At 49.3% G+C, this 10,911-nt stretch overlaps 1 protein-coding gene across 1 annotated transcript in view; it reads right to left on the bottom strand.

Moving 5' to 3' along the window:
* The window catches only part of SMU1 (SMU1, DNA replication regulator and spliceosomal factor), a 9,093-nt gene extending 8,877 nt beyond the window's left edge, over positions 1-216 (bottom strand). The window contains exon 1 of the mRNA XM_027663689.1: positions 92-216. Within this exon, the coding sequence (XP_027519490.1) occupies positions 92-117 (26 nt within the window). The 5' untranslated portion in view covers positions 118-216. The remainder of the gene's footprint in view (positions 1-91) is intronic.
* Between the last annotated feature and the right edge of the window lie 10,695 nt (positions 217-10,911).

The raw sequence follows: 10,911 nt of genomic DNA, 5'->3' as shown, positions 1-10,911 counted from the left end.
TCCCCCCCTCAGCCGTTCCCTCCCCCCCGTGCCGCTGCCCCCCCCTCCCTCTCCGCCGTCCCCCCCATCCCCTCTCCAACGCCACACGTACTCGGAGGACTCGATTTCAATCGACATCTTGAGCCGCTGCTGCCGCTAACGCCGATACTGTCGTTACCGCCGCTGCTGCTGCTACTGCTGCCGCCGCCGCACAAGGCCTTCTGCCAGCACTTCCGCCAGGCGTCCCAACGCCACTTCCGCCAGACCTTACACTTCCGCTCCGCGGGGCCCCCACGCACGACGCCGATGACATCACTTGGCGGGGCGGGGCCCGCGCGCGGACAGCCCCCCTAGCTGTGGCGCTGCTCTGGCGCCCCCTGGCGGCCGGGTGGCGGCACCGCGGCGGGAGCTCCCGGCGCGGCCGTCGGGGCGAGGACACCGCCGGGAAGGCGGGCGGTCCGGCTGCCTCCCACTGAGCTCCAGCACGGCGCCAGCCGGCTGAACATCAGCCAGCAGCGTGCCCAGGTGGGCCAGAAGCCCAGTGACATCCTGGCCTGTACCAGGAATACTGTGGCCGCCGGGACCAGGGCAGGGATTGTCCCCCTGTACTTGGCCCTGCTGAGGCCGCACCTCGAGTTCTGTGTCCAGGTCTGGGCCCCTCCGTTCAGGAAGGACTGTGAGGTGCTGGAGCAGGTCCAGAGAAGGACGACAGAGCTGGGGAAGGGTCTGGAGCACAAATCCTATGGGGAGCAGCTGAGGCAGGTGGGAGAAAATGTTGCTCAGGGGTGACCTTATTGCTCTCTAGAACTACACCTGGAAGGAGGTTAAAGCCAGGTGAGGGTCAGTCTCTTCTCCCAGGTAACTAGTGACATGATGAGAGGACAGAGCCCCAGGCTGCATCAGGGGAGGTTTAGTTTGGACATCAGGAGGAATTTCACAGAAAAGGTGATCAGACATTGGGATGTACTGTCCGGGGAGGTGGTGTAGTCACCGTCCTTGGAGGTGTTTAAGGAAAGACTGGACATGGCACTTAGTGGTGTGGTCTAGTGGACATGGTGGTGTTCAGTCACAGGTTGGACTCAGAGATCTGAGAGGTCTTTTCCAATCTAATTGATTCTGTGATTCCACCCTTTTCGTTCATTGGGATCTCAGAGCTGATTCCCTGTGGTGACACAGACATGTCAGGCTGCGGGTCATGCATCCTGGCATGGACATGGAACAGTTCCTTGTCCTCCTGCTGCTTTGCACATGCAGCTTTGCAGGTGCAAGTCAGGGGTGTTACTTGCAGCTCGCAAGTCTTAATAAGCCATTGTGAGCTTTGCATTTCAAGAGTGTGGTCATGTATGAAAGAATGACAGTACACAATGTAATATCTCATGAGTAAGGAAATTAATAGCATGACTTACTTCCTTTATTTATGGACTAAGAATTAGAAAAATAACTGCTCTACCAGGCAGAGCCCTCCAGTGGCACGGGGATGGGCATGAGAAGACAACTGTCCTTTAAACACACACAGGGTTGCTGTGGCAGTCCATCGTGCTGCTGGACTCTGACTGAGGCCAGAAGTCTTGAAGCCCTGGTTAATGCTACAGGATGGATAAAACTGACTGTGTCTTTCCTGGCTGCATGGAAGATGCCTGCCTGCATGTTAGGTGGCCTTGTCAGGAAAGGAGCTCATCGCTCTCTGGGCAGCACTGAGGATCTTGCTGCTCGTGTTTTCCTGGCATGGCACACTTGTCACCTGCTCCCAGTAAATGCCCCTATACCAGTGCTAGACTGCCAGGGTGTGGGGGTGTGAAATCCACAGTACTCGTCCCCTCTTGGATGGGCTTGTTTCTTGCTGGTTGTTTTAGGCGTGTACACTTTGCTGGATGAGCCATGGAAAACAGAGCCGTGTGTGAGAAACTGCCTCCCTTTGCCAAGGAAAGCTGTTCTTCACTGTCTCTGTCCCCAGAGCACTTAAGAAAGTAATCGAATAGCATGAAGCTGAAAAAATAGTGAGTGAGGCACAAGGCTAACATTTTGTATGCTGTTGTTTCCTTTGCGTGATCCCAACTAGTTTGTTTAACTGCTCGTACAGAGCTGCAGGGATTACTGCAGGAAAGTATTGGTTAAATTATTCCAGGCAAATTTGTTTTCAATGACAGGTGTATTTATGTGGGCTGAAGGTTGTTCTGAAAACAAGTCTGATCCAGACTGTAACAAAGCAAAGCCATAAAATCCAAAGATGGCAGCTATTTTTGTGCTGGCAGCACACAGGAATCTGGCTCAATTCCTCAGTAAATTCAGCTGGTGCTCTCTTGCCTGCCCTCCCTGCAGTGTTACTGGCCTCTAGCAGAAAAAAACCAAACAGTCAGGCTACCTGGTCCTGAACCATCCCAGTCCTCAGGATGGTATTTTTCTGAGAGGTAAAGATGCTAACAGACTGGATGGATGTTGATTTATATACCCTCTCTGGCCTTCCTTCCCAAAGAGATGCAGAGAGGGAGGTGGCGACTCCAGGTAAATCTTCCTGTGCTTTCCATGAACTCAATCCAAGTGCTGTGCAAGCACATGAGAAGCAGACTTCAACTTTGTGGCTAGACACAGCTACGGCCAATCTAATCTGGTGCTGGCAGCAGTCCAGCATCTGGAGACTGGAGACCTCCAGAGATCCTTCTAGCCAACACTCACAGGATGCCAGCTCTAGCAGAGCATTACATAAGGGAAGGAAAGGTTTCCATTTTATATTTTGGCTTCACTGGGAAATGGATCCAAAGAGAGATAAACAATCTTGCTGAGTTAGACAGCACAGGTATCTGCAGTACACTGGAGCTGAATCCAAGCCTCATCAGTCACAGACCCACTCTTCAAATGGAAGCTGAGCAAGTGCCTTGGAATCAAAACTTTTTATTTTTAAGGGAATAAGTTTACCTTTTTTTCTGGCAGAAAATCTAATAAAATATTTAATAAAATATTTTTCAGATTCCTCCTGATACAAAAGTAGTCAGTTTCCTGCATTCCCCTCCTGCATGCCCCCTGCTCTCTTGCTTCCCCGTGAGAGCAGCTTGAGCACCAAGCCAGGAGTGAGCCATGCCTTATGTTGACCAGGTCACCAATCTGCAGTGTCTGGGGAGCAGGATCCATAGAGCAGATGGGGTGAAAAATCACAGCCCACCCCACATCCATGAGGACATCACGTGCCCTGCCAGACAGCCATCTGCCTTCATGTGCCACTGTCTGCTGCCTCACAAGACAGCTTGTCCAGTCCTATGTTCCAGAGCTGTGCTATGGCACCAGGAGGCCACATAAGCTTACAGTGACAATGATGCCCTTTCCCTGCTCTTGGAATTACTCTAGTGACCTGCATTGGGAGTTTTGCTTTTCTCAGCTTTCAGACCACAAGGCTGGAAACGAATCCTTCCATCAAAGTGCATTTACTATAGTCTCAAAATAAGATGCACCCCTCTGAGGCCGGCCTCTTGAGAGATGCTGTGCAAGGGAAACAGCCTGTGTGGTTTCTGTTTCTCTGTTCTTGGGAATACTTTCCGTGGGCCCCCCAAAAAAAAGAAATTAATTAAAAAAACACCCCAAGAGCAATGTCTTGCAGAGACACTGTGATTTGAAATCGAGGTGTGGTTCCAGAGAGTTGTTAAACCTGTGCAAAACCGACTTTGTTTGTCATTGCGGGTGAGGCAGACCACATGCTGGGCCATGTGAGGAGACACAGATAAAGGGACATTACTATCCCTTTTTCTGGATATCCGTCTGGGAAGGATGTGGAGAAGCTGGAGGGGGGACTAGCAAACAACTGCAAGGCAGGAAAGAGCATGGGGCACGTGGCCTGCAGGCGGAGCTGGCAGGAGCTGGCAGCTTGCTTGGAAGAGGTGAGGCAGGAGGGGCTTTAACATCAGCCTAAAACTGCTGAAGGGCAATTCCAAATGGCTGAAAGCCTCAGATGAAGCAATGAGGGGCAGCAGCCACACAGCTGTGGGGGATGTTAGCAGGCTGCGGTCACTATCAGCCCTGGGACAACGCACCAGGGAGGTGGACTGATCCCTGTCCTGGAGAAGCGGGTTTAGCTGTGGCCACAGAAAGCTTGTGGGGGCTGGGAGGGCCTTGTCAGAAGTGGGACTTGGGCGGAGACCCCACCCCCACCCCTGCAAGAGCTCTGGTGCTGCTGGGGCTCCGCAAACTGTGGAGCACACTCTGGCTTTATCTGACCCTCAGCAGCACAGCAGGGAGGATTGGCAATTTAGGCCGGTCTCAGAAAGATACCCAATGAAATGTATCTTGGACTAATTAGGCTTTAGGGCTCAGGAACTCGGTTTCAGTTGCCTGGCCTCTGTTTTGACCCCTCTTTTCTTTGAAGTTCATAGAGAAGAAGAGAAAGGAAATGAGAGGAGAGGCCCTGCTTTTCCTGCAAAATGCCTCATTCCTTATAAAATCGTTTGGCAGAAATCTCTTTCAGCTGGACAAGCTGAATACTTTAATACATGCCTGCAGTCATTTTCCACCCTTGTCTCATTCCCCTGGCTGCTCAGTCACTGCTCTGCATCAGTAAAGCTGCAGACGTACAAACACAAATACTTCTCAAAAGGTAGCAGAGAAGATCACCAAGAGCGTGTTAGAGGGCTCTGAGTTGCAGCAGCTGTGTTATTTCCTGGGCCAGCTGCAAGTGCACAGCACCATGCAGTACAGTGGTGCCAGCTCCAGCGCAGCTCTGTGTTTTCAGAACTTCTTTCCAAGCCAGCCTGCTGGGACACACACCTTCCAGCCATTGCCAGGCCATGAAAAAAAACACACCAAAAGTCCTCGCTGCCATATCAATGCTGCACGAGGAGGAAAGCAGCCCAGGCATGGTGAGGGAGAGGCATGTAGTGTCTCAGGTCTGTCCTGGACACTAGGGATGTTTTAGAGCAGGGGGAAGCCAAAAACCTCCAAAGGAACGCAGATGTATTCCCTCCCTCCCACTGTAACACAGAATTGCCAGGAAGTCTTGGTAGGAAGGCATCTCTGTAGGTCTCCAGTCCAACCCCCTAGTCCAAAGCTAGATCAGGTTGTGTTGGGCCATGTCGAATTCTGCATACTTCCAAGGACAGAGATCTGTTCTCTGAGTTGCACCACCTTCAGTGCAGGAATTTTTTCATGCCCAGCTGGAATGTCCTGTCTTACAGCATGTATCTATTGCCCCATGTCTTGTCCTTATCTGCCTCTGAGAAGAGTCTGGGTCTGTTTTTTCCATGACCATGATTCAGGAAGTGGGTGACTCCTGCGAGAACTCTCCAGTTCTCTCTTCTCCGTGCTGGAGAAGCCCAGTTCCTTCAATGTCTCTTCATATGCCCTGTGCCACAGCCTCATCACAACCTTGGTGGTCACTGCTGGACTCTTTCCAGTTTGTCCGTGTCTTCCTTGTACTGGAGAGGCCTAAACTGGATGCAGTACGGAGATGAGTCTTCAGCAGCACCAAGTGGTGAGGAAGAATCATCTCTCCTGTGCTTAGCTTCACAAGGTTGCTTCTGCCCCATTCTCTCCAGCCTGTTGAAATCACAGGAGATGACAGGCCTTTCTCCTGAAACACAGTGACCATTCCCTGTTGATATTAGCTATGGGCTTTTTCTTATCTCTCCTTGGGATCTCTCCTCCTATGTGATCCTCCAGACATATGTGCACTGGGTTCGGAAGGGCCCTGAGAACTGATGGGGATTTCCTCCTCTCTTGGCTGGGGATCCAAGGTGAGCTGTAGGAACTACTATTTCCCTGGAAGGTGGCCTTGCAGCAAAAGGTGACTTGCACAGAGTGTAGTAAGAGCTGGAGTCATTCTTACTTCTGCTTTTGAGAGGTGAAAGGATGGCCCAAGTGTGGTCAGATATTTCCTACACCTACATTCAGTGGCCACCTGCAGTCCTTAGGCTGGAGGTTTCATATCCTGTTTCAGACCAACCCTACCCCACAGCTGTTTTGAGTAAACAGCTGATGATAGGGAGTCTCCAGCTTGCCTGGTGCTCCTCACATGTGCCTTCATGGTGGTCTGCAGCAGCGTGTAAAGGGCCCATGATCAGACTGCCCACCAGCTTCATCTCAGCCCTCTGACTTCTGGCTTTGGCACCTTGGAAACTCCAGCAAGTGCCTGCCATCTGCAAGCTGCACTGAATCTCTCCCATGTTCCTCACTGCAAACAGCAGGAAACCAACCTACACAATGTGGTGCTAGCCTCAGGTCAGCTTCTCCTCCAAGCCTGGGGAAAGTGCCAGTGCTTCTGGTCTGCACGGTTTTTGAAATCCTGAAACAACTTGTGATATGAGTACAGCCAGGCATTCACTTGGGTGCATACAGAGCAGAGGAGGCCTCCTGAAAGCAAAATGTGGCGTGGTGTACTTTGGCTGTATCATCTTAGAGGGGGAGACCACATTACAGATTTATTTCCGAAGCTGGACCTTCCAACCCATTGGAGTAATTTTAACATGTGGCTTATGTCAAAACCCCTTCAAAGTTAGAAGTGAAATTAAAAATTAGGCAGAAAGAGCTGCTAATCACAGGCAAAAATTAATTCAAGACATTTATCTTTTGTTTTTAAGGACTGCAAGGGAGAACTGTGAAAAGAGTAATTTCTGTGTAACTGGAGACTAATCATGAGTAACAACACTCCCTGTTGATGTCAGATAGAATTGAGTATATTTAACTTGCAGGCTGTGTTATACTTCCAAGTCATAATCTTGGGCAGGGCTCTTGGATGCATTTAAAAGTGAGGCAAGATGCAGCAACATGAGTGATAGAAGTAAGAAGGTGACAGGGAATGGTGTTTGTGGCTTGGCAGGCAGCCACCTTTCTTCAGGGTTAGCCCCAGTCTCAGTCCAGGCCTTTGGATCACCAACACCATCAAGACACTCAGTCTTCTCTTCCAGGAGCAGTGGTCTCGCTGCTCTGTGACTGGTGTGAAGTGCCTTTGCCCATGTCTGAGGCTTGGCTCTGAACAAAAAAAGCAGTCTGACAGCACAGCAAAGCTGAGTCTGTGCCGGGGTTCCAGACTTGCAGGGCTGGGGTTCCATACCGTGCATTTCAGGCACCAGCTGCAGGAGCAAGAGCTCTCCCTTCACGCTGTTCCTCCCTGATACTCCAAACAAAAGCAGTTTCAGTGCCTCAAAATGTATGAGCTGCCTCTCCTTCATTTGGCCATGTCTCTGCCTCTGGGTGTTTCCTGAGGGGTGCAGTGCAGGCAAGCAGCTGCTTTCCCTTAGAACAAACAGTGTCCAGCTGGAAAATGGTGCTTTCTCCCCGGCTGAGTGCAGAACCATCACAACTCCTCTCACCCGTCTGTGTGGGAGCATGGCCAGGGGGAAAACTCACCAGGCTTTTTTCCCAGACTGCAAGAGAGGGATGGGCTGACAGGAGGGACAGCCACCAGGACAGAGAGACTCCAGTACAGACAGCCTCTACTGCTGCTGGGCAGTGGAAGCAGAGCTAGTATCCTCTTGCTGCTTTGTGTGTAGCCTAACCATAACAAACCTCAGAGTGGACAAGGCACGTGTGGGAGACAAACATAATCCTCCAATTACAAGTGGCTTGTTTGTTTTTTAAACGATCTACATTTGTAGATCATTTGTAGATCATTTGTAGATGTGCTCTTGCCAGAGGCAGCCAAGATTAAATCAATTCACCACATCCAGGGTGGCTGGATGAGATCCCTGAGTATTCTGTTCCTGTCACTGAGAAGCACACACATACCTCTCACGGGCTGAAGTCAAAGTCTGAGTTGTGTTGGAAATGTCTGCTGGGACCGTCCTCTTACAGTCTTTATAATCAGAACTCCAAGCCGAGTGGAAGAAGCCCAGCTCCTCCTGTCACGAGGAGAAAAGCCAGCTACCTGACATTCAGAAAAAGCAAAGCAGTCTCTGAGTTGCCATCCGCCGGCAGTATCCCTCTCAGCCAAGGTGTGAATGCCAGCTGGCAGGGTGGGTCAGTTTGCACCTGTGTCTCAGAACAAAGACAAACTTTCCCGGTATTTGTACCTAAGTACGATTTTCTTTTATCTGTGCAATGTGAAAAGCTGTAGGCAGTACTTAGTGATTTAACTTCAGCTGTGTACCACAACCATGTTTTGTGCTTCGTTGAGTAACTTAGTAAAAGCACCTTCGGCCACTGCTGCCACTGCTGTTTACTACCAATTTGTCTCACCGGAATGGTTTCAGACCCCCAGCAGTGCTGGTGGTTGTGGTTGAGCCTCTGGGGGTCTCCAATTCATCCCCTTCCACTCAAACCAGGGATGAGTGATCTGAAGCACCTCAGCTTAGAGGTGGCAGGGGCTGGAGACAGCCTGGGGGTAGTGGAGGTACCCAGGGCAGCTCTCAGTGCACCACAGGCAGTGCAGTGTACACACACCTCATCATGCTCTCACGTGCACAGAATGGCTGGGGCATGGGGCTGAGCCCAGGGTGACATACAGGGTGGCATAGTGACCAGGGCTTTGGAGCTGGGCACCTCTGGAGGTCCCTTCCAACCTAAATTTTCAAAGGATTCAGCTGTAATTGCAGGTTTACTTAGCTTTAGTTCTTGTTCCTCTATACAAGAATTTATTGAGAACAGATTTTCCATAGCTGTAGTACTGTTGTGGTGGGAAGGCTGTACAAAGCCTTCTTTATTTGCCATCCCAGGAGGGCTTTACCAAAAGGGCAGGTTGCCACCCGGTATCAGACCTTTGATCACCTTGGGCCTTTTGGAGTTGTTGGCCAAGTCACACTGGCAAGAAGTAACCTCAAGAAAGCTTTGGCTCCTGTTTTATCCTCATTTGGATAAAATTAATTTGAAATACATCACTGGGTATTTCTGTATTGCTTTTAATGGAAGTCTTTATTTGCCAGGGAACATAAAAAAAACAGAAGTTCAACAGCATGTCTGCAGACAAAAGATTAAGTTCTAGAAAAGAGGAATGTTATATGGCTCTCTTTCTCTCTCTCCACACACATACAAATATATATATGTAGATGTATACTAACATATTCTTTTTCTGTTTTTTTACAATGCTGGAAATCATCTTTATGAGGGAGAGGCTGACATGGTGAAAGGCAGAGCCTCAGTCCAGAGTCCAGAGGGAGATCTCTAAATGGGAAGACTGGAACATCAGGATGTTTACAAAGCCCAGCAAGTAGAAGTGTCAGTGGCACCTGGTGCCCAGGGGTGAGGCAGGGATAACCCTAAGCATTGGTTCAGGCTAAGAAGTGACTGGTGGAGCTGCTTGATATGATTTAGAGGTGACTGTGAACATGAGCTTGAACATGGCCCAAAAATAATTCTCACTGTGCATAATGCAAACTGCTCACTGGGCCATAAAAGAAGGACGGTGGCCAGCCCAGTGGAGGGATGTTGGAGATTGTTGTATAGCTGTGAGTCCGAAAAGCTCTTCAGTATGATCCATTATACTATGGAGAAATGGATAATGATGCTGGCAAAGTTCAGGAAAGATTCCTTCACAACCTTCCACAAAACTGCTGAGGTCACAGGTAGTGACACCAGTGGAAACCCAAGTGTTCCACCAGGGAGACTGAAGTGCACAGGCATGCTGGCAGAAGACAGCAGGCAAGATGTCTTGCTATATGTTAGGCACCAGAGTGAATATGCTTGCTGGCATGGCCTGAATAACTTACTGCCTGAATGGGGCAACCATGAGAGCTTGTGCCAGTGTGCAGGGTACCAGCAGCACCGTCCCTTCTGCTTCCTCCCAGGGCCATCACTCCCAGCAAGCTGGTAAGGTAGAGATTAGGATGAGTCTTAAAACACAGCCTGTTCCTTTCTCAGACAAAATTGAAGTTGTTTGGCACTGTCTGATGTCCTTCGGCTTGTTTTGCTGCTGCTAAGGCCTGGGCTCCTTGGCCACACTGTTTCCACACTGTTAATCTTGCCGATACCACCAGTGGTTCCTGCTGGGTGAGTTTGTTACTATCGCAGCATCTCATGTTAATGGAGTGAGGGTTGCTGAAGCGGCTGGAGCACTCTGCCCTAAGCTGTTGGTGCAACAGCAGCCCCGGGCATTAAACACAAGCAAAAGTTACTTATTTCCCCAGAGGAGGATCTTTATAGCTCTGCCCTTATTTTGTGCTGTAGTCCCAGCAATACTGTAATTCTGACAGCGGGGGTTAGAAATTTGATTTGTTAAGACATTGCAATGGCATTATGTCTGGTGCTTTTTCAGAGTTTCCTGGATGTTATTGAAACAGGATAATCACTTACTCATGTGCAACCAACGACCACATGGAAGCTGCTTACAAAAGAAGCAGCCTTTTCTTTGCTAACAATGGAACTCCTTACTGTTTTACTTTTCCAACAAAAATTTCGCAAACATAGTAATTAAATTTCCCCCTTTGTTTCAGTTTTTGTGTTTATTCTAATTTGCAAGCAAGCCCAGTGGGGGGATGGAAGATAGGGGTCTTTGGTATTAGAATAAGAGCTTTGGTCTGAAGTCTTTTCTGTAGGTAATTATTCTTAGTCCAAAAATGCCGGAATGGCAAAGATTTTTCTCGTGCATTCAAATTACCATAGATGGAATACTTTGGAGAAGCTCTAAGAGAAGGATTTCAGTTTAATCAGGTCCAGGCACAAATTTTGGACAGCTAATACAGCAGAGCATCAGCAACATCTGCACTCAGATACAAGAGGAGTCGAGAGCTATCCAGGCATTTTTATAACAGAAAGATACGCTTATACAAGAACTATCTCTCCTTTTCTTCTCCTCAGTTTTCTTCACGTTCTCCCAATTGCAAATCAGTAACTTTTATTATCACCAGGCCTGAAAAACACTTGTATGCTTAAATGTGAACACAGATGGGTGTTTAGTTTTGGGGATATTAGTCAACCAGGAATGCATAATCAACATGCGTAATGAATTACACTCAGCACCTCCAACTGCTCGGCCATCTCTGGGAACCTAGATTTAGACTGCGATAGGATTCCTGGGGCTGA

The sequence above is a fragment of the Corapipo altera genome, unplaced genomic scaffold (assembly GCF_003945725.1).
Source record: "Corapipo altera isolate COAL_440 unplaced genomic scaffold, ASM394572v1 61129, whole genome shotgun sequence".
Lineage (NCBI taxonomy): Eukaryota > Metazoa > Chordata > Aves > Passeriformes > Pipridae > Corapipo > Corapipo altera.
This window is presented reverse-complemented; position numbering and strand designations above follow the sequence as displayed.